Genomic DNA, 21,375 nt, shown 5'->3' with positions numbered 1-21,375 from the left:
TTTATTTTATTTTTATTTTTTTACACATTTCTATGAATTAATTAATAAATATTTCTTTAACTTTCTTAAAAATTGTTTTTAAATACATTTTTTAAACATTTTTGAATTTTATTTTATTTTGCCTTCGAAGGGTGAATAGCCATACAGTATATGGTCATGCAATTGACCTTGATTTGCAGAAATCAAAAATACATAATTAAAAAAACTTTTCATGAGATCTTTCAATGCTGTAAACACCATGACTACCATTGCCATAGCTCCCACTTGAGGTAATTGAGGAAAATGTTTGGGTATTTTTTAGGTCATTTGGGCCCTTTAATATGGTTAAAACATCAGGACATGTGGGGGGGTGTTTAGCTCAGTTGGTAGAGCTCCTGTCCCATGTGTTGTGCTATAGTCCTCTGCAGGTGGCCCCACAAATCCTGCGTTGAGCGGCCCTGTCCTGCGTGTCATCCCCCTCTCTCTGCCTCCCATTTTCTGTCTCTCTCAACTATCCTGTCGATTAAAGGCGAAAAAGCCACAATATATATATATATATGATGAGGTACCAAGGAGAGCCGCCCTAGAAGAGGTGGTAAATAATCATGGAGAAGCATTTATAGAATTTCTTAAAGACTCTAAAATGTGTCTGGTAAATGGGAGAATATGTCCACTTAATGATAACTATACCTCGGTATCTAGAAGTGGCAAGGCAGTTGTAGATTATATAGCAACTCCTTATGAGTGTTTGAGAACATGCAACATGTTTGAAGTGATAACAGCGAACCAAATGGTAGAAGTAAGAGGTTGTATGGACCTTGTGGGAGAACTACACTGTTAGGGAAGGGATTAGGTTAGATGTAGGTGTAGAGAGGGAAAGTGATCAACCAAAACAGTGTAAAAGAGGGATAAGCAGAAAATTACCAAATGATTTTTTTTGTTCTGATAAGAGTCACAGGGAGCTGATGGCTCTGGCAGACTAGCAGAACTTATGTTTTGAATCACAAGAATTATTAGATGGATGGTATGAGGACTTTTGTCAGTTAGTGTATGATGAAATGGGAAAACACTCAGAAGTTTTTTTTTTTTTTTTTTTACACATTTCTATGAATTAATTAATAAATATTTCTTTAACTTCATGTGTGTTTTTAAATACATTTTTTAAACATTTTAGAATTTTATTTTATTTTACCTTCTAAGGGTGAATAGCCATACAGTATATGGTCATGCAATTGACCTTGATTTGCAGAAATCAAAAATACATAATTAAAAAACTTCCAATAATGGTTCAGTTTGGAAATTTAGAATGTCCATGTATTTAAATGAGTGCACTATAAGGGATTAAAGCAAAACCTTCTCCTTTTCACTGATTCATGAGATCTGTAGGAGCCAGTATGAGTTTTTGTTGATTAACTTATGTTTTGTCATTATGTGAGAGTGTGTGTGTGACTGGGTGTGTCTAGCCCCATCTGGTGGGCACCTGTGAGGAGGGTGGAGCCGGAGGAGCAGAGAGGCCTTAAAACCAAGCAGCACTGCATCCGTGTGTGGTTGGGAAAGGCAACAAGTTTTCGACCGTGCTGAGGCCTGCAATCCTGCCCTAATCCCAGTTCTTATGTTATGTTTTGTTGATCAATTTAGAGCACTCTGTATTTACAATAAATGGTCAGAAAGGGACCAACTGGAACTTTTTCTCATAGTCATCTTTCAACCAACTGCATGTGTCAAGCTTAAAGGGATAGTTCAACATTTTGGCAAATTGGCCCATTGCCATAATCACTATAGTCATAGCAGTAGGTTCGTTACCTTTAATTGTCGGTGTAAGCTATTTTTAGAACGGAGCAGCGGAGCGGCGAGCTGCTCAGAGCTACGCTATGGAGGCTAAGGGAATTTCTTGGTTTTCCTCATCAAACTCATCAAATACACAATCCAACAACTCCAAAAGGCTGTCGTGGACAAGTTGTGAGCTGCACAATCACCACGCTATGAGATAATAATGGAACGTTATGAGACGGAGCTGTTTTAGAGGTAAATTCATGCAAAACCGCTGATGCGTGTTGCGTTCAGGGACAGTTTTTCAGCAAGCAGTCTCTGTATTTACCCTGTATTTACCTCGAAAACGGCTCAGTTTCGTAACGTTCCATTATTATCTCATAGCGTGGTGGTTGTGCAGGTCACAACTTGTCCATGAAAGCGTTTTGGAGTTTTGGGATTTTGTATTTGATGAGTTTGATGAGGGAAACCAAGAAATTCCTTTAGCCTCCGTAGCGTAGCTCTGAGCAGCTCGCCGCTCCGCTCCTCCGTTCTAAAAACAGCTTACACCGACAAATAAAGGTAACGAACCTACTGCTATGACTATAGGGATTATGGCAATGGGCCAATTTGCCAAAATGTTGAACTATCCCTTTAAGTCCGGACCAGCCACCAAAAGGAGTAATTAAAATTGCTTCTACAAAAGTCGAAAACTTGCCTGCAATGGATGAACAGGAACAAAAGAATGGAACAAAGGAACAAAGGTGAAATGCAGGTGTCGCTTGCTGAAGGCCCAGAGTGAATCCTAGCCGAATCTGACTCATCGGTATGTTTATTCTGACACCTTGAACAGAGTCCTGTTAAATGTTTTAGGACTAAATGGATTTGGGGAATCTTGAGTTGTATTTTTGAAAGAAAAAGACATTTCAGTTTGTTAAAGGGCTCCAGTTTTCAGTTTCAAAATGGAGGGCAATGCCACTGACTCACCTTAAGTGTTACCTGTTGACTCTGAAGAGAAAGAGAATATGTCTGAATTAGAAAAGAAGAAAAGGGAAGCAAAAAATGCCAGAAAGAATAAACTTGCTTCCATGATTCGCAAAATGAACAAATTTACTGTATTTATGTCTAATCCAGCAAATTTGGAAGCTGTAAAGGAAAATTTACAGATATATACAGAAATGGAACATTTTGACCTCCATTCATTCTAATACAAAAATGGTAAATGTAGTGCTTTTATGTAGCCATACACATTATATAGTCAGCCAGACACACAGTTCAAAACACTTTATAGTAGGGGAGCGCCGGGTCGATTGATACACAGCGATTTCCTCGAAAACCACACAAGCTTGAGCCGTCAGATTTCGTCACTATGTTCAGCACTCAACACCGACCAATCCCGGGAAAGCTTGTGAAATGACGTCACGCCATTCAAAAGTTATTAGTGCAAACCGGTTTTTGACTACGGAAAGTAAAATGTTACGTGCAGTAGTTTTTTTGTGATCAAAAGTTGTATTGTGTGTTTCATGCAATAATAATATGACCTAACAACAGATGAATTCGTACATAAACAGGTCCTAAACTATGAAATGTCATAGTTTTGAAGTTTAGAGGCAAAACAGGTTGAAGTGTCAGTAGTCGCTGCAGCTGTTTCAAATGTCCCTCACGCCACCGTGCGTAGTGACTGTGGTCACATCAATCGCGATCAATATCTTTATAAATCACCAAATTAATACCCTAACTGTTTTGCAATAAACAACAACCTATTTGAATGAACAACATGTATTTTTAATAAACACCACATATTTTTAATGAACAAAACGTGTTTATGACATGAATCAACAGATATTCAGCAAAGTGAGGGGAAAATGCCGAGGGTAAAATGACAATATGTTCAACTGTGTCTCCATAAACATGACTTAGGACAGGGAAATAAGTCAATAAAATGAAAATGCAGTCGTCCAACAACTCGTACAAAAGAAGAAAGGTGAGTTTAATCGAAATGCGGATCTTGACAATTACGCACGGGACAAAAATATTTATTTGACCTATTTATATTGTGAGAAATGATGTGACATTATGGCAATGATGAGTCCACTAGTATGTTGTCCGATATGCTGCATAAAAACTAGAGTAATGTCAGTAGTTTCTGATTAAAACGTTTGGGCGTTTGAGACAAATGTCAACTTACGTTCAAAGTTATAAAACAGCGCGATCATCCAACATATGTTTGTAACTAAGAGAATACACATGTGAGTTGTTGATCACATGATAAAAATGTTTGTGTACATGACGTCATCTTTGAAAAAGACGTTTAATTGAAAAGTGTATCAATCGACCCGGCGCTCCCCTAATCTAATACTCTACTGATCTGATAGAGACGACAGCAGCCTCACAGCCATTAATGACAGACATGTAACTTTATGAATCCTGTCAGCTCAGAGTCAAACTGTTCACTGTCTCCGTCTCTGTAGAAACATGGTGGCTTCAACATTTACTGCACTTCATCCACAACTTTAACCTTCTTTCTCTTTATAGTGAAGAAATGGTCCTGACCAGTTTTCTAGGACGGCAGGTTCCTGTCGGACGAACCAACACCAACAGTTCTACAGCTGCTTCGCTGAATGTAACAATCTGGACTCTGACATTTAATCTGACATCTATCATTTATATATTTTTACTCTGTATCCATGTGATAATTGTTGGTAGTGGTGCTCTAATTAATTAATTATTATTATTATTCTGTATTATTTATATGTGTCATGAATCACATTTTGTAGAGGATGGACTAATGTAACATGTTTTTCCACTTAACACCACTTGCTTAAGCTTTGCTTCATTTTGCATACATTTATAAATAAACCATGTTATGGACTATTAATTAATTCTTTTTTCTCTACTCTTATTTTTTTATTGCCAGTGGTTTTGTCTGTGACTGATTTGATTCAGTGAAACACCTGATTCCAGTTTCAGTGACTTCACTAACAACCAGTGTTTAGGAACATGAAACAGATAAAGATGATCAGCTACAGTTTTAAACTCAACAACAGCGCCACCTAGTGGCTCAATGAGAGGAGAACTGGTTCTGTCCTGAGCCCAAACACCAGCTCATTAAAAACCACTTCAGTTCTTTACACACTGACATTAATAAACTATAAAAAGCTTCAGCTTGTTGAATTGTTCATTCCATCCATTCTCTACACACTCATCAGTGTAGCTCCATACTTATTGTTATTTTTTGTTTTGTGGTCCAAGTGTGATTTAATAATTAATAAAACATGTTTTAATGTTGCTGCTGGTGGTTGAGGGGTTACTTTAATGTGATGTAACCAGAGGACACTTTAATTGTGTCAATCAAAAATGAGAAAGTGATGATATTTTTATATCCAAAAGGTCAAAGGTCAACCTTACTGCCACAGTGTTCCACAGAGACACCTCTGGCCTTTATTCAGATGAGATAAAATACACATTACAAATTACACATTTCAGTTTCATTGTTTCTGGTTCGATTCAAATAAAAACATCCAAGATCTTCTCTGCACAGGTCACATGACACCTGGACGCAGAATTTTTTTCGACTATGGCCACGCCAAGACCTGCCGCACTAGGCCTCTGATTGGCCTATCATGATGCCCATAGTGGGACCAGGAAGTGTCAGGTTTCACAGGAGACGACGTGAAAGAGTCAGTCACATTTCTGAAGATTCATGTGTTTTTATGAGTCTGAATAATGTGATTTTTGGATTTTCTTTCTTTCTTTCTTTCTTTCTTTTTTTCTTTGCTTTAATCTGTTATACCTAAATATTCAGTCACATATAACAAAGTGTGACTGATATACTCACTCTTATGTAGCTACACCTGCCTGTTTATTCTAAGGGCTTTAAACAAGTTTACACAGGATTTTAAAAAGTCAGATGACCTGTAAAACGTTGTAAAATCACACAATTTAAGAGGATGAAAATTATAAATTCACCTCCCAAAAACTAAATGTACAAGAAAAAAAAGTAAAACATTTTCAAGAGAAAACCCAATCATCTGTCTTGATCAGGGAAAGAAACTTATTCACAGGATGGCGTTTCTCTTCTCAGGAAGAAATTGTACAAAAGTTGAGCTAAAATGAGACTTTGAAATTGAGTAAAATTAAACCAAAACCAAAAATAAACAAATATATTTTTTTTTTTTAAAAAGATCAAAGATATGATATGTTTACAAAATGCAACATATTGACGAACTTAACCAGGTTTTCTGATCTTTTTGTTTTATTATTCCTCACAGAAAAAAAAAACTACCTGAATCTGTCACTTGCTAGGGATTTTCTCAAAACTTATTTTACAATGATTATCATTAGTAATAGCAGTAATAAAATAAAAACTATTCACAAGTGGGCGAGCGAGAACGTTTACTTTGACGGTTTAATCAGTTACGATATCTTATGTATTTTGCCTTTGATATGAAAGTCACGTGTTGCAGGTTGTGCCTGAGTCAGAGTGATATCCAGTATTTCCTTCAGCGTGCATAGTGGCGCAGCTTGACCCTGGAGAGTAAATTCAACAAAAACAGATAAAAAGTCTAAAGGTGAGTAAACGTCAGTTTGTATTGTAGATGTTATAGAGTTGATCATTATGATTCTGTAGATGGTTTGAATTTGTTTGGTAGACTTTTCTATTGTGTTAATTTCCTGGAGCGTCGACCTCTCTACTGCTAAAACTACTGGATGAAAAAAGACCCACCCAATCAGTCAGTTCCAGAGCGTTTTCTGAGTGACATCTTGGATTTAATAGTTTCAGGAGCCTTCACTTTGCTACTGACACCTCTGGACCTTTACTCAGGTACAACCTTCAATACAGGACATCACTGTAAGATGTAATCAAGTAGTTTACATGAAGGTTTTGGGGGAAGCTACTTCTGATGTTCACCAGAGTGTGGTGTAGGCAGGGACGTGCACACGAGTATAGAGGGGTAGGGGCTCAACATCAGAAAAGGGCAGTATGTACAATTTTCAGGACATAATATCAAAATGAATAAATAAAATTAAATTACAGTTACTATTTAGTCGGTGGAGAAAGCCTGCACGCCTTTAGGACTGCAGTCAACCTGCGGGACCAATTACCCAACTTCCCGAAACAGAGTCTGGCAGGCTAAGGCCAATATGGTATTGGGTGCACATTAACATGGCTTGCAGGAAAAAAAAATCATGTGAGTGCAAGTGCAAAATAGAAGTACAGGCTACACATCTATATGTGACAAAACCAAGAAATGACTACTGTGACTGCTACTGTGCATGTTTCAGAACAGCTGCAATATTTACAACAGCAACGTCACAATTACCGCTAACTCAATATCTGGAAACAAATTCAAATAGTCAGTGAAATCAAGCTGAGTGAGTGATTCCTCCTGTTGCTGCTGTTGTTCACTACGGGAGCGTGCCTATGTTCCCTCAGCCCTATGTTCCCTCTGGACTCTCTCTACCTATCTGGACTCTGTCTATCTGGCCTGTCTAGCCTCTACCTGGTCTTTTTACTAAACTTAACCAACTCTTTTCTTCATTGCCTAAACCCAACCAATGGTGGGACCAAAGGGCTGTGGGAATAGGGCCTAATTTTCAGTGACAACAAAAGTTAGAAATGAGGGAACATAGGGCTGAGGGAACATAGGGCTGTGGGAACATAGGGATGACCCCTTCACACTACATTCAGGTGATGTTAGACAGAGGAGTGGGTGAAATATGACTCATATTAAGCTCGTTGAATAAGTAGACGGCGACTTGTCAGAACCGACAAGGAAGTGATGTTGGTGGATTTATAACTCACAAAGGTTTAAGTCGCTCCATTGTCACGTCTCATCTATGTGCAACACACACAGAGTTATCGATGAGGCAGCAGCTTGTACCTCTCTCTCTCTCTCTCTCTCTCTGGACGTGCATGTGAGGGAGCGTACACACACACACACACACACACACACACACACCAACATACATACACAATACCGTGTATATAACAATGCGTACGGTAGATAACTGTGGTATTTTTTACAGTGCCATTGTTACATCCACATGCACAACAAGAATGTATTTAAAAACTAAAAAAAACTAAACAAAAAACATAAAAAGGGTACTTTTTAATACGAGGCAAAAAGGGCAGGGGCTCAAGCACCCTTCAGGTCCCAGTTTTTTCCCCCAGTGTGACTAAACTCAACAAAAACAGATACAGTAGGCTATAAAGACGTAGTCAGTGAGTGAATGTCTGTATGTGTCCTGGAGGTTTAATTGACTTAATTAGAAAACAGTTAACAGATTTATGTTATTAATTGACTGTGTGTAGTCCAGGTTCAGGTTGTTTGTGTCTTTACTGTGGCGTTAGATGAACCAGTGTGTTGGACTGAACCAGGAGACTGTCAGCTCTTAGAAAAGAGCTCCTAAAATGTTTTTACTTTAGAAACTGTTATTTGAGTTTGTTCAGTTGGGTCTTTTTTTCCTTGTTTAGCAGCTGTCCGTTATCTTTACTTTATATGAATACTAATCACAGCAAATTTCCACCACACCTTTATTGTGAAAGGGTGGTGACAGGAAGTGTGACAGGGAGAGATTAGTTTTTCTTTGCTAAGTGTGTGTTGCCAGCCATCCTTGTTTGATCTGCTAACAGAGGTCCATATCTGTATTTACTTAAAGCTATTCTTAGCTTTCTGGAACTTTTGCACATTTCTTTGTCAAAGTTAAAATGCTATTAATAATCCGATGATACATTAAAATGTAAGAGAAACCCAACAGGGTTAAAAACACATAATTTTTCAATTCTCATATGATTCTGAGAAAAGTCTGACCAATAATATTATTTGGTCCGATTGATAAGATTTGACAAGCGACCGAACATACTTAGTATGTAATCACTTTGTGCACTCCTCTCCTCCTCTCCAACGACCAGGAAGAACGCTTAAAAAAACCCTAACTTTATTGACACCAGAGCAATAGCAGGACCAGGACACAGAGAGCAGAGGAGACTAGAGTCACAACACACTCTAGAAAGAAGGTTTTTGGAAATAAACTGTTTTTTAAGACCTATAACTGCAGCCGCAGCTGGTCGTGGAGTTTCATGTCATATTGTAACGGTAGTAGTGAGCTTCGCTTCCCTGTTCTGTTTAACGCATAGCTACAGCGGGGAGGGAGGGGGGCACGTGGAGGTGTGGCAGGAGGGAGAGGTGGGTGGGACTTTGGAGGGAGGTGGGGCAGTTGATTTTCAAATGTTTGTGCTGTGCTGTGTGAAATGCCAGAAAGGTAAGAATTGCTTTAAGTAAAAACATTTAACCCTGTAAAACCCAAATACTGTATAGAAAACCCCCCCAAAAAAACAAACAAAAAAAAATCAACCATTCAGATGTTGTTGTAGGAGGCCTTTGGGGCTGAAAATGGAATGTTTTCAAAAATGTTATGTTTTAGTAAGTTTTTGCGAAAACTTTGTAATATTGCAACATTGGGCTTAATGGGGAGCAGAATCTCCTGTATTTCCACTGAACAACAATGCAGAACTAAGGATTCATTTGCAGGGTTTTGCTTTTCCCAAACCAGTATATAACATGAATAATAATCTCAGTCATGTTGTTTAGAAGAGCCATTTATTCCAACAACAAGAACTTTGACATTTATTTACATTATTTACAGGGATAGTTCCAGAAGCAGTTCTTGTCCTCTGAAAAACAGAGGCAGATCACACTTGCTTTGGGTATTAGTATACCCTTTTGAATGTTGTACTCATTCATATTTGTTGCCAGAGCTTCAACCATGTCTTCTGACACAAACTTTTGGAAGTAGTTGCAGTGGTGTGAGGAGGGAGTTGACATCATCTGTGAGAGCTGGACCAGAAAAATCAGTATTGGGACTGATAAAAAAATCTCTTTTTTTTGCCAGCGATATCTGTCACGGGGCATGACGTGTTTGTTTGATTGGGGCTTAATGTCCACATTGGGCTGGGCAATCAGTAGGTTCTTGGTTTTCTTTGTCCACACAGGCATCGCTATCTGATTCTTCGTCACTTGCATCAGTGTCGTTGAAATCCATGTCCACATCACTCTCCCCGTTTTGGATGATGGCAATTACATCCTGCACACTGTACCGAGGATCTCTCCTTGCTGGTGGCATTCTGAAATGTAAAAATTAAAATTAAAACAAATCTATATACAAATAGCACACATGCTTACTAGATTCTAGATGGCCAACAGGAAAGATGGGGTGGTGGGGAGACTGATTTCATTATGAAGTGTTTACACTTTGCACTGAAGTAGCCTCTTCACTGGTCACACAATACGGTATGGTTGACCTATTGTAGACTGATTACCATCCTAATAGGAATGCATGTAGCCTCCAGCTTACAACCACAATGGTTGTGAATATGTATGTCAATGTATTAATGAAAATATGTATTGTATTATAATTTCAGTGATCTAGACCCCAGAGAGAGTAGCTGCTGGAAAGCCCAGCAGCTAATGGGAGTTTTTAAAGGGCAACTTCGTTTTTTTTCAACCTGGGCCCTGTTTTCATATATTTTTCTGTATATGTGAGTGATGGATAATACTTTTATTGAGGTGGCTGCAGTATTGAGCCGGGCAGGCAGCCTGCAGCCCAGCTAACGTTCTTCCACAGGGCAAGTGGCTCCCAAAGTTCGCCCTATAAACAGGCTTTTTTTTTTTCAAACTGACAGGCTCAGATAGTTACAATTGTCCGACAACATACTAGAAAGGAGAAATGAACGTATGTCTCTACCTTTAGCACGTCTCTTCTTCTTCTGACTGGCAGTAGTCATCCCCGGTCAAAGTGGTCACAGCAGACCCTGTGGTCGGCACGGCGACGGCGCAGTGCATCCACAGGAGTGTCAGCATCCATTTGTAGCACAGCTAACTGTTAGCCCTAACTTGTGAAAGCTGCGTGAAGAGCAGCCCAACATTTTGTTGTTACAATTTGTGAATTCTCCGGTCGTCTCTCTTCACCTCAGTCAGGTAACAGTTTTCCCCACCGGTGTTTTGCCGCAAGTTATCGCAAGATTTCAGAACGAGATTTCTGACGTGGTGAGATTTGGACACAGATCACAGCAAACAGCGACCTCCAGCTAAAGGTGGAGACTATTACATTCATTTCTCCTTTCTAGTATGTTGTCAGACACTCATTGTAACTATCTGAGCCTGTCAGCTTGAAAAAAATGCCTGTTTATAGGGCAAACTTTGACAGGAGCCACTTGCCCGGTTGAAGAGCGTTAGCTGGGCTGCAGGCTGCCTGCCTGGCTCAATACTGCAGCGACCTCAATAAAAGTATTATCCATCACTCACATACAGAAAAACATATGAAAACAGGGCCCAGGTTGAAAAGAACCGAAGTTGCCCTTTAACCCTTATGCCTGATCCTCACTTGCGCACACTCTTACCACATGAGGACAAAAATGTCCTCGGAGAAAACGCTATAGAAATAGTAATAAGGGTTTCATACAACATGAAGGGGTTTATTTCTCCATAACAACCGACCAACTCTACATTATCCCGCTTAGAACACGGCCTACAACTAAATCATTCAATAATGTAACACAAAATAATGATACAAAGAGATTTTATTCATGTAAAATTAGACCGTTGCTCGGGACGCCGCTCTGATCAGCGCAGCACAGAAAAGAGAAAGTATGCAGGATATTTACTTTATGTTTCATTTTTACCGTCATTAAACAGCTTCAGACTAATAGTGATGTTAGATAAACGACTTGTAACCTGTTACAGGGAGAGTGGAGGCTCCTAAGTTATTTCCACATCGTGGCTGAAAAGTAAACTTGCATCAGAACTTCTGACCGTGTCACAGCTCCTCTCCTCTCTGTAGCTCCGCGACACAAACGCATCCCATAATCTCTTGTTTATGACAGATAGGACTACACAAAATACATGGTAACGTGTCTGGTAATCCATCGATCCACTGTTTGATCATCAAAGGCTTCAAATGCACGACCGGGAGGAGGCTCAGCAAAACAGCGGCCGTGACCGGACATGCAGAGTCGGCCGTTGCTATGGAGTCCCTAGCAACGGTCCGCTCAGCGGTGGTCTATCGAGAAATAAACACCGCAGAATATTGGTGATTGACCAATCAGAATCGAGTATTCAAGAGAGCCGTGTTCTAAGTAGGTACAAACACGTGGTGACTTTAAAAATAAAGTAAAAAAAACAAAACAATTATTGATTTATACTGATCGACTCATTTAAAAAAGTCTTGTCTTTAAGAAATGCAGCGTCAAATTTTCTGTATTGTAGTGTATTACAGCAGACTACTTACAGTAAAGAGTTGCTATATTTACAGTATGGCACTGTACTACAGCATTTTACAAGTGGGAAGCACTGTTATTGTGCACTACAGTAATATGGGTTGATGTAGTATACGTATGTACTTTACATTACTGTAATTTTACTCTGCACCACATAATAGGATTGCAACAGAACCTCCCACAGGTGGAAGAGGACCCATTTTACTCTGCAACAAGAGGAAGCCCTTTGTGCAATGGTGATTACAATGACATAAGGTTGAGAGAGATACAAAGTGAGGATGACAATATCTTTGGGAATATTGAATCAGTTTGTAGATGAAAACATGTGGCCAGACAGACAGGAACGTCTGGATGTGCAGGAATGGTTTACAGTGCACACTAACATTGTTTACAGTGTGCACAGCTCTGCCCAAAGGGTGTTTCTTATGTTTGGTGTAAATAGGTGACTGTAGTGTATCAAATTACTGTAGAACTGCAAAGAGTAAAGTAAAAAAATATGAAACATATGTATTCAGCATCAGTTACTCCACTAAATACACTAATGTGTAACTTTACTGTAGTTTTCAAATGGCTGTACAACTAGTGTATACATGTAGTGCTGTCTAGAGCATTTCCAGGTAGTGTCACTGTAAATGACAGTAAAATTGTTGTGAGCCGCCATCTCAGCCTTCCTGTGTCTTGTCTGCTGATTCCTGATTCCTTCACTCAAGTGCCTGTAAATGTCAGTGAATGAAATGACTGCCATCTAGTGGTCAGTCTTCTTGTTGAGGGAGCAGGATATAAAAGGGAGCAGACCATTGTCACCTGTAAGCTCCACCTGTGTGTGTCTATGCGCCCATCTGTGCGCATCTCCATCATCTCTTCCTTTGTTCTCCTCTGGCTGGCCGTTTGTGCTGCTGACCTTTTCTTTAGTTTGGACCATGTTCGTGGCACTTTGAGTGAGTTTCTCTGGAGTATTGTAATTATTTACAATCTTTGTGTTGGTGTGGTCTCCTCATAGTTTGGTTTTGTTTATTGTTATTAGGAGAGGAGACACAAGTAGAGACGGCACCTTCCATCCTGCATTAGCTCCTTTGGTTGAGTGGAACAAGGTATGTGTGACCTCAATTTTGGGCTATTACTTTACTCTTGATGTCTTGTTTTATTTTTTGTTTTGATAATCAGGTTTTAGTAATATTGTAAGGGTTTAATAAAAAATAGTTGTTGTTTTTTATTTGGATGGTGATAAGTTTGGCGCATTTTGAAAAAGGAAGCCATTTGTTTCACTGGCTTCCTTTTTTAACTGGACTGGAGTTGAGAATTTATTAAGTTATTAAACTGTTCATATCCAGGTTTTTACTCGGTGACAGAAAGTCAACAGGACAGGGAAATAGGCTACAGTAATGTGTAACTGGGGGTTGTATTAACCTGCTGAAACGACGCACAGCGCCGTCGTTGCATGTAAACTGGGACAAGGACAGAAGTCTGAGGAGACGCTCAAATCGAGGTGAGAGCAGAGAATCCATGTAGCTGTGACTGTTAAAGTGATGTGAGAGACAGGGAGGTGCTTTTGTGATGTTAAACTCCTGCCCCTCTTATCTTATCTATAATCATTTGCATTAAAAAAGTCTAGGACACAGGTGTTCTATACGTTTCTGTTAATGTCCAACTGGTTTTCCCCTCCCCCTCCCCCTCCACTTCTTTATTGTGTAAAGTTACTTTCTTACTTTTACTCAGCGCGGTTGTGAAAATTGTGATTTTAACATTTCAATTGAATTAATTTGGTTTTTGAAGAACTTGAGGTTTTTCATATCACTACATTGATAACATGCATAAGAAACCTACAAATTGTCAACTTAGCTTAATTGTTAGTTGGCTAACAGTAAATATCATGGCTCATTAGCCAACTCTGTGTGTGTTACACACCCCATGCATCTGATGATCATTTCATTTTCTTAAAAGGCTAGCTGACTGCCCCAATAGCTATCTAGCTATGGTAAAGGCCTATGATCTTATAGAGGATGTTTGCAGTTAACACTCTCCACTTCCTCGCTGTTGTTGAGCAGAGGTGAGGGGTCTTCTTTGTGCTTCCTGAAGTCCACAATGATTTCTTTAGTCTTTTTAACAGTGTCAGGTTGTTTTCATTACACCACCCTACTAGCCTGTCGATGTCACCCCTTTGAGCGGTCTCTTTGTTATTCCAGATCTGCAAACTTTATCATGGTGTTTGAAGAGTGCGTAGTGACACTGTCATGTGTGTAGATGGTGTAGAGGAGAGGACTGAGTATGTAGCCTTGAGGCGCATCAGTCCTGAGAGACAGGCTGGAGGACGGTCAGTTAGGAAGTCCGTTATCCATGTGCACAGGATGTTGCTGAGGCCCAGATCCAGGAGCTTAGCGACCAGTCGACAGAGGACAATAGTGTTGAACACCTAGTTGTAGTCGATAAAAACGACGCGACACATTCTCACACATAGCTCTCTTCCGTCAAGGTGTGTTAGTGCTGCATAGAGGGCTGAGGCGATGGCATCCTCAGTGGACCTGTTTGCCCTATAGACATACTGGTGCTGGTCCAGGTCAGGGGGTAGGGCAGATTTTATGTGCCTCATCACTAGCCTCTCCAAGCACTTGGCAATGATGGTCTGTAGTCATTGAGTGTGGTAATGTTGACTTGCTTGGGTACCGGAATAATTGTGGCTGATTTGAAACAGGTTGGTACAACGGCTGTGGACAGGGACATATCGAAGACAAATGCAAGCTGGGGTGCACAGTTCCTGATCACTTTGCCTGGGATGCCATCTGGCCCCTCTGCCTTCCTGGAATTCACAGACTTGAAGATCTGTCTCACCTCCTCCACTGTAACAGTCAGTGGAAGATCTGTGTCAACAGGCACGATGGGAGTAGGGGGGGTGGCACCATTAGCTTGCCGAGTTGTTTCAAAGCAGGCATAGAAATGGTTGAGCTTCTCAGTCAGTGAGACATTGATGTTCATGGGTGGTTCTTTGCTGCCCCTGTAGTTGGTCAACTGCTGGATGCCCTTCCAAACCTGTGATGGATCTTTGTTGGTGAAGTGATCCCCAATTCTGGCCTTGTATGCAGTTTTTGCTTGCTTGATGTCTTTTTTGAGGTTGTATCTGATGTAACAGAGCACAATGTAATTCACATCCTCATTAGAAAACAGGGACGAGTTAGTTCGCTCAAAGCAGTCTTGAGGCTGTAGAGAAGCATCAGCAGGCCATTCTTAACAGGCTTTTATTTCTTGATGATGGGGCGGTATGTTGGTATTAGTAATAGTGAGGGATGGTCAGACCGGCCCAGGTGAGCAAGTGGGGAGGCTTGCTAGCAAAGTGCTAGCTTAAACATTAGCATCGAGTGGGATGTAGACCGCTGGTCACTAGCTCCTTACAGGTATCTGGAACTTCAGGCAACGACATGAGTTCAGGAACAAGCACGTTGTTCTCCATCTTCCATCCCATATTTTCAGCGGGTGGCAGCACCGGGTACTGCAAGTGGGCCTGCCGCCAGACCAAAGTCTGGAAGTGAACACGCTGGATGTGAAATTTCAGAGCATCTCTGGTGGGTGGCAGTCTCTCTATGGTCATGCCTTTGACAAACCTGCCCCAACTTCATCGATGTTGTTTGTGTTGTTTGCACCATATAGTTAGCAGAAAAACATTTCTGCATCCATGATGGTGGAGTCACAAAGCTCAGGACCTTCACCAAGCCCCTTGAGTAGATGACTGTGCTGTCTAAACACATTCCAGCAGGTCTTCTTCGTGTGTCCTGAAATGTCGAGTCACTCCCAGTCAATGCATGGAAACCTGGAAGCAGCTCAAGGACCTCTTCTTCCATCTGCAGCTTTTCTACAACTGCATGAATGGGGATGTACTTTCTGTCGTTTGCTGTCCCTGCTTTCATCCAGATTTGTTGGCATGGCATTCTGTGGAAGTAGGCAATCAGCAGAATCAAGACATCGGTGTCTCTGGCAGACACAACAATGGTTTCTGCTCTGCTTCTAATGCAGTGAAGAACAATTCTTGTATCTGCTTCTTCATGTTTAGCTTCCAAGCTGTCTGTGTCAAAGTTTGGGTCAGTAGCTTTCAGAATCAGCTGTTGGGAGAGAAAGTGAGCCATGTCTGCCTTGTTGTCTTGGTGAGCAATTAAGTTCTCCCACTTTGCAGGAAGTGGTAAATCTCTGTTTGTAATTGGTCGTCTGATTGCCACTGAGCCTTTCCCACCCCATTTCCTTGTTCCGCCTTTGATTGAGTGCTCATGGTAGCGATCGAACAGGACATCAATTCGCTGGAATTGTGAGCCACTTTGAAGAACAGATTCAACAAAGGTGTCTGCCAGGTCTCCAAAGGTCTTGGCCTCTTGTGGTTTTCCAATGTAAATGATTAGAGCTTGTCCATCAATGACTAGCATTGGTTCACACTGTGGATCTGTGGCTTTGAGGTCACTGGGACATGGTATGTCAGCTGTCAAGATCTTGGCAAATATTGCCTTCGAACCTGCCCACTAACCTCTGCCAAAGATAGAGGTACAACAAACAGTTTGTGCATCATTATGTTGTCCAGGTTGACTGTACGTCCTGCTTCGTAGGCTGTGATGAGACACTGTAGGATGTTCCTGTCTGCCTTGACAGTTTTTGCCTTTCCAGTTTTGGTATCTGACTGACTTATCAAGAATTGGATGGTATATGTTTACAGTCAAACGTTCTCATGCACTGTAGGCTCAATTTTCTTTTAAATCGAAAATCTGTGTGGATCGTTTGTGGAGGATAGTCTGAAGATGCTCTCTCGCAAGTTTGGTGTCAATTGAGCAAAAATTGTGGGAGGAAGTTTTACAGATTTTGAAAATAACAGAGTGATGGACTCCATAATTTGTAATGAGTTTAAGTGGACAAAAGTTTCAGCAGTATTGGGGCGACATTTTGGTGAAGTTTCAAAACTGTAGCATGTACCCTTGCTTTGTTTTTGAGGTAAAATTCTGATATGTTTTTGTCAAACATCATCTATCATGACTCACTAACTCCTAACTCACTGAACTAACTGTCTGGAAGTGCAATGAGGTGTGTGTCTTCTCAAATAGACTCAGGGAGTCAAGACCAGGCAGCAGTTGTCAAGGCAGATTTCAAAAATGAGTCAGAATTTCAGAAATTCTGTTATCTAAACAAAAATCTGATAATACATGGGATCTGGCATAGGGGTGGGCATTGCCAAGGACCTCACGATACGATACGCATCACGATACTTGAGTCACGATACGATACGGTATTGCGATATCCAAATTTTGCGATATATTGCGATATTCTACGATATTCTACATAGTTCACTGAAAAATGTAAAAGGCATTATGCATCTTAAAATCCGAGTTGTATGTACATCAGATGATAGTGATAATTTATGGGACAAACTGAGTCAAAACAATGTAATTCAAATTATCCCTGCCATTTTATACAAGTGCAACATACTGTACAACACACTGTCTGAGGTAGCAGTACAGTGACACCTCGCGGAGCAGAGGTGCGTAAGTCGTACTGGATTTACGTCTGAAACATGATTTATTATTTGAAAAAAAAGAATTTGAAAAAAAATATATTTTTTTTGAAAAAAAAATAAATCGATATTTAAATATTGAATATCGACATCGTATCGCGGTATAAAGTATTGCGATATATTGCCATATCGATATTTTTGCCCACCCCTAATCTGGCATGGGGTTGGACATTTCTGTAAGGTTCGGTGAGTTTTCGCCCATGGGAAGTATGATTTCCTTGGAAGTAGAAAGAAGAAGATGAGACTGGACCTTTGTGCAAAATTTAGTGAGCTTTCGCCCATGGTCTGGTCCAAGCTATTGGTTGTTTTTTTTTCATTTAGAGGCTTGCAGTGATGTCACCATGAGGACATCTGGCGTTTTGATTTGTCATTATCATTACCCTTGCTGGGTCTCGAACCCACATCCCCTCGCACCAAGAACCGGCTCTTAACTCACTGAGCTAATTATCTGGAAGTGCAACCTGCTGTGTGACTTCTCAAATAGACTCAGAGAGTCACTGTCCAGGCAGCAGTTGGTAAAGCAGATTTCAAAAATGGTCAAAATGTCAGAAATTCTGTTATCTGAACAAAAATCTGTTAATACATAAATTGCATCTAGACAGCATGGAAATATTGGTGATTTGTTTTAACGATAAGTGTTTTGCTTCATAAGAGAAAATCTGATGTTTTAAAATACCACTCTTATATTGACTGCAGTTGTTCCCATGAGAGCAGAATTCAAAATGTTCTCAAAAATTCCGTTTTTGAGATAAAATTCTGATATTTGCCAAACTTCATCAACCACAACTCCCAAATATTCTCAATTTTTTTTCAGGAAGATTGAATTATTCTACTACTACTTTATGTTTCAGTCATGTATAACTTCCTGCCTCAGCATGGCTCGGAGGAGCAATGGAGTTGATTTGGTTTTACCATTGATTTAAAAAAAAAATTAACATATTTAGCCTTTTTAAAAAAAAAAAAAAATTAACATATTTAGCCATGGGGCGGTGGTGCAGTGGTTAGCACTGTCGCCTCACAGCAAGAGGGTTCTGGGTTCGAACCCGCCGGCTGGCTAGGGCCCTTCTGTGTGGAGTTTGCATGTTCTCCCCGTGCATGCGTGGGTTCTCTCCGGGTACTCCGGCTTCCTCCCACAGACCAAAGACATGCAGGTTAGGTTAATTGGTGACTCTAAATCGCCCATAGGTGTGAATGAGAGTGTGAATGGTTGTCTGTCTATATATGTTAGCCCTGCGATAGACTGGCGACCTGTCCAGGGTGTACCCCGCCTCTCGCCCAAAGTCAGCTGAGATAGGCTCCAGCTCACCCGTGACCCTAGTGCAGGATAAGCGGTATAGAAAATGAATGAATATTTAGCCATAATTTGTCCAACTTGATGGTTAGCGTTATCTCCAGAACACCCAAATTAAGTTCCAAATGAAGTGGCAGCACAATTGTACACATTCAGAAATCTCTTTCTCAACGAAATGTTTTCTTTCGCAGCACCAATCAACAAATAGATCACTACTAAAACCAGCTGTTGGAGATCTAAAATGAAATCTCTGCAGGTTTCATACATATAACTTTGTTTTTCATGTTTGAAAATTAAAAACTACATCAACATGTTGAGCTTAATGGTCCCATGTTGGATAAAGTGACATTTCAATGTTTGTTTGTTGTTGTTGTTTTTTTACAGTGATGATAAAGCAGCTTAAGGTTCTATATTAATACTGTGAAAGTCTAAAGGTAGATGAGCCTGTGCATATTCTCATTGGTCCAGCGTTCACAAGGCTGATGATGTTACTGGTTCCCTTTTGTGCTCCAAGTGCCAACAACTGGCACTTGGAGCACAAAAGGTTAAATACCTGGATCTCCACACCAGATAGTTGGACCAGTCCCAGCCTGGTCAGATGCGAGCATGAACTGATGAAGCCTCTTGGTCCAGTTGCTTTCGATTGAAAATTCCTTTGAGAGTCTAAAGGTAGATGTTTGTATTGCTCCATACAGTATAAAGGTAGTTTTTTTTAATGAAAAAACTACCTTTATACTTTCACAGTATTAATATAGAACCTATGCTGCTTTATCATCACTGTAAAAAAAAAAGAAAAACAAACAAAAAAAAAAACATTGAAATGTCACTTTGTCCAACATGGGACCTAAAGCTCAACCTGTTGAAGAAAAAAAAATCAAATAGAAAGAAAGAGAATGGTAAAACCAAATCAACGCCATTGCTCCTCCGAGCCATGCTGGGATTATCACATTTCACATTGCCTATTTCCAATGGTTTGTCTGAAGCAGGATTTTATACATGACTGAAACATATACTGTCTGGCAGACACCATTCAATAGGCTACATGAGTTTGGTTATGTTTTGGAGGTTGTTGATAGCCTACAATGCTTACTTCATCCGTTTGCAAACATATCATTAAGCATGGTAGAAGTGAGATAGAGATAGAGAGAGAGAGCGAGAGAGAGAGAGAGAGGGGGAGAGAGAGAGGTGAAAGATAGTACATTACATACGATTGAAAATTAATTTGAGATACTATGACCTGGACAAATGAGAATATGCACAAGCTGATCCCTCCTCTGTTGCTCACCCTGAGGTTTCTCCAATTTTTCCCTGTTAAAAGGGTTTACTATGGAGTTTTTCCTCAGTGGATGTGAGGGTCTAAGGGCAGAGGATGTTGTTATGCTGCCATGTAAAGCACTTTGAGACAAACTGTTTGTAAAAACGGGCTATACAAATAAAATTGCCTTGCCTTGCCATGACTTTGTTCCTCTGCCTCCACAGATGTCGACCGCAGCCACATGGAAAACGTTGTGCTTAGCACTAGTTGCTGCTTTCACCATCATCGGCTTTGTTCTGTATTTGGAAGCACCAGCCCCAGTTTGTCAATATTCGTCCACATGGGCCAGAGCTGACACTTCTGAAAAGCCCATAGTCCTGTTGTGGTTCTGGCCTATTGGTGTGAGGTTTGATCTCAGTGGCTGTTTACCCCACTTCAACATTGACAGCTGCCTCCTGACAGATGATAGATCCTTGTACAGTAAAGCAAAAGGAGTGATTGTCTTCCACAAAAATATAGACTGGAATTTAAAAAACCTGCCCCAGGAGCCACGTCCAGCTTTTCAGAAGTGGATCTGGTTCCATGTGGAGTCTCCTACCAACACAGCAAAGATTCCTGGTCTAGAGAACCTGTTCAACTTAACGCTGAGCTACAGGCGAGATGCTGACATCACTGTGAGGAATGAGCTGGTGATCAGGAAAACGGACATGAAAGACGACTTTGTTCTGCCCAAGAAAGACAAACTGGTGTGTTGGATCGTCAGTAACAACAACCCGGTGTATGGAACAGCAGTGAGAGAGTCTTATTACCGCCAACTGTTGAAACACATCCACGTCCACGTCTTTGGTGCTTTTTCAGGGAAGCGCTTACGTGATGAGGACTACTACTCCACCATTGCTAGCTGTAAATTCTACCTGTCATTTGAGAATTCAATCCACAGAGACTACATCACTGAGAAGGTAAACGGGCCTTTCGCGGCAGGGACGGTCCCTGTAGTTTTAGGTCCACCACGGGAAAACTACGAGCAATTCATTCCCTCCGATTCCTTCATTCACATCAATGACTTCCCTGATCCTAAATCTCTGGCAGAGTTCCTGAACCACCTGGATACAGATGATGAAGCGTACATGCGTTACTTTGAGTGGAGGAAGTACTACACAGCCACTCCTCATCTCCTGTCAGTCCAAAATGAATTCCTTCAGCCCGTCTGCCTCGCTTGCGATCACATGTCCAAAGACAGGGATTACAGTGTAGTTCACGACCTCTATGGGTGGTACTGGTCATGA

General features: G+C 40.6%; 1 protein-coding gene across 1 annotated transcript; it reads left to right on the top strand.

Annotated features, from left to right (window-relative positions):
- Positions 1 to 20,313: 20,313 nt before the first annotated feature.
- LOC146980414 (4-galactosyl-N-acetylglucosaminide 3-alpha-L-fucosyltransferase 9-like) lies at positions 20,314 to 21,375 on the top strand. Its single transcript, XM_085788669.1, has one exon. The coding sequence runs from the start codon at positions 20,314 to 20,316 to the stop codon at positions 21,373 to 21,375; it is 1,062 nt and encodes a 353-aa protein (XP_085644795.1).

The sequence above is a fragment of the Trachurus japonicus genome, chromosome 10, assembly GCF_045865225.1.
Source record: "Trachurus japonicus isolate A0001 chromosome 10, Traja_1.0".
Classification (NCBI taxonomy): domain Eukaryota; kingdom Metazoa; phylum Chordata; class Actinopteri; order Carangiformes; family Carangidae; genus Trachurus; species Trachurus japonicus.
The sequence above is the reverse complement of the archived record's forward strand: the minus strand, read 5'-3'. Positions and strand labels throughout refer to the sequence as shown.

What these genes read in the sequence shown, in the direction of transcription:
- LOC146980414 (XM_085788669.1), top strand. Translation starts at nt 20,314, where the DNA reads ATGTCGACCGCAGCCACATGGAAAACGTTGTGCTTAGCACTAGTTGCT.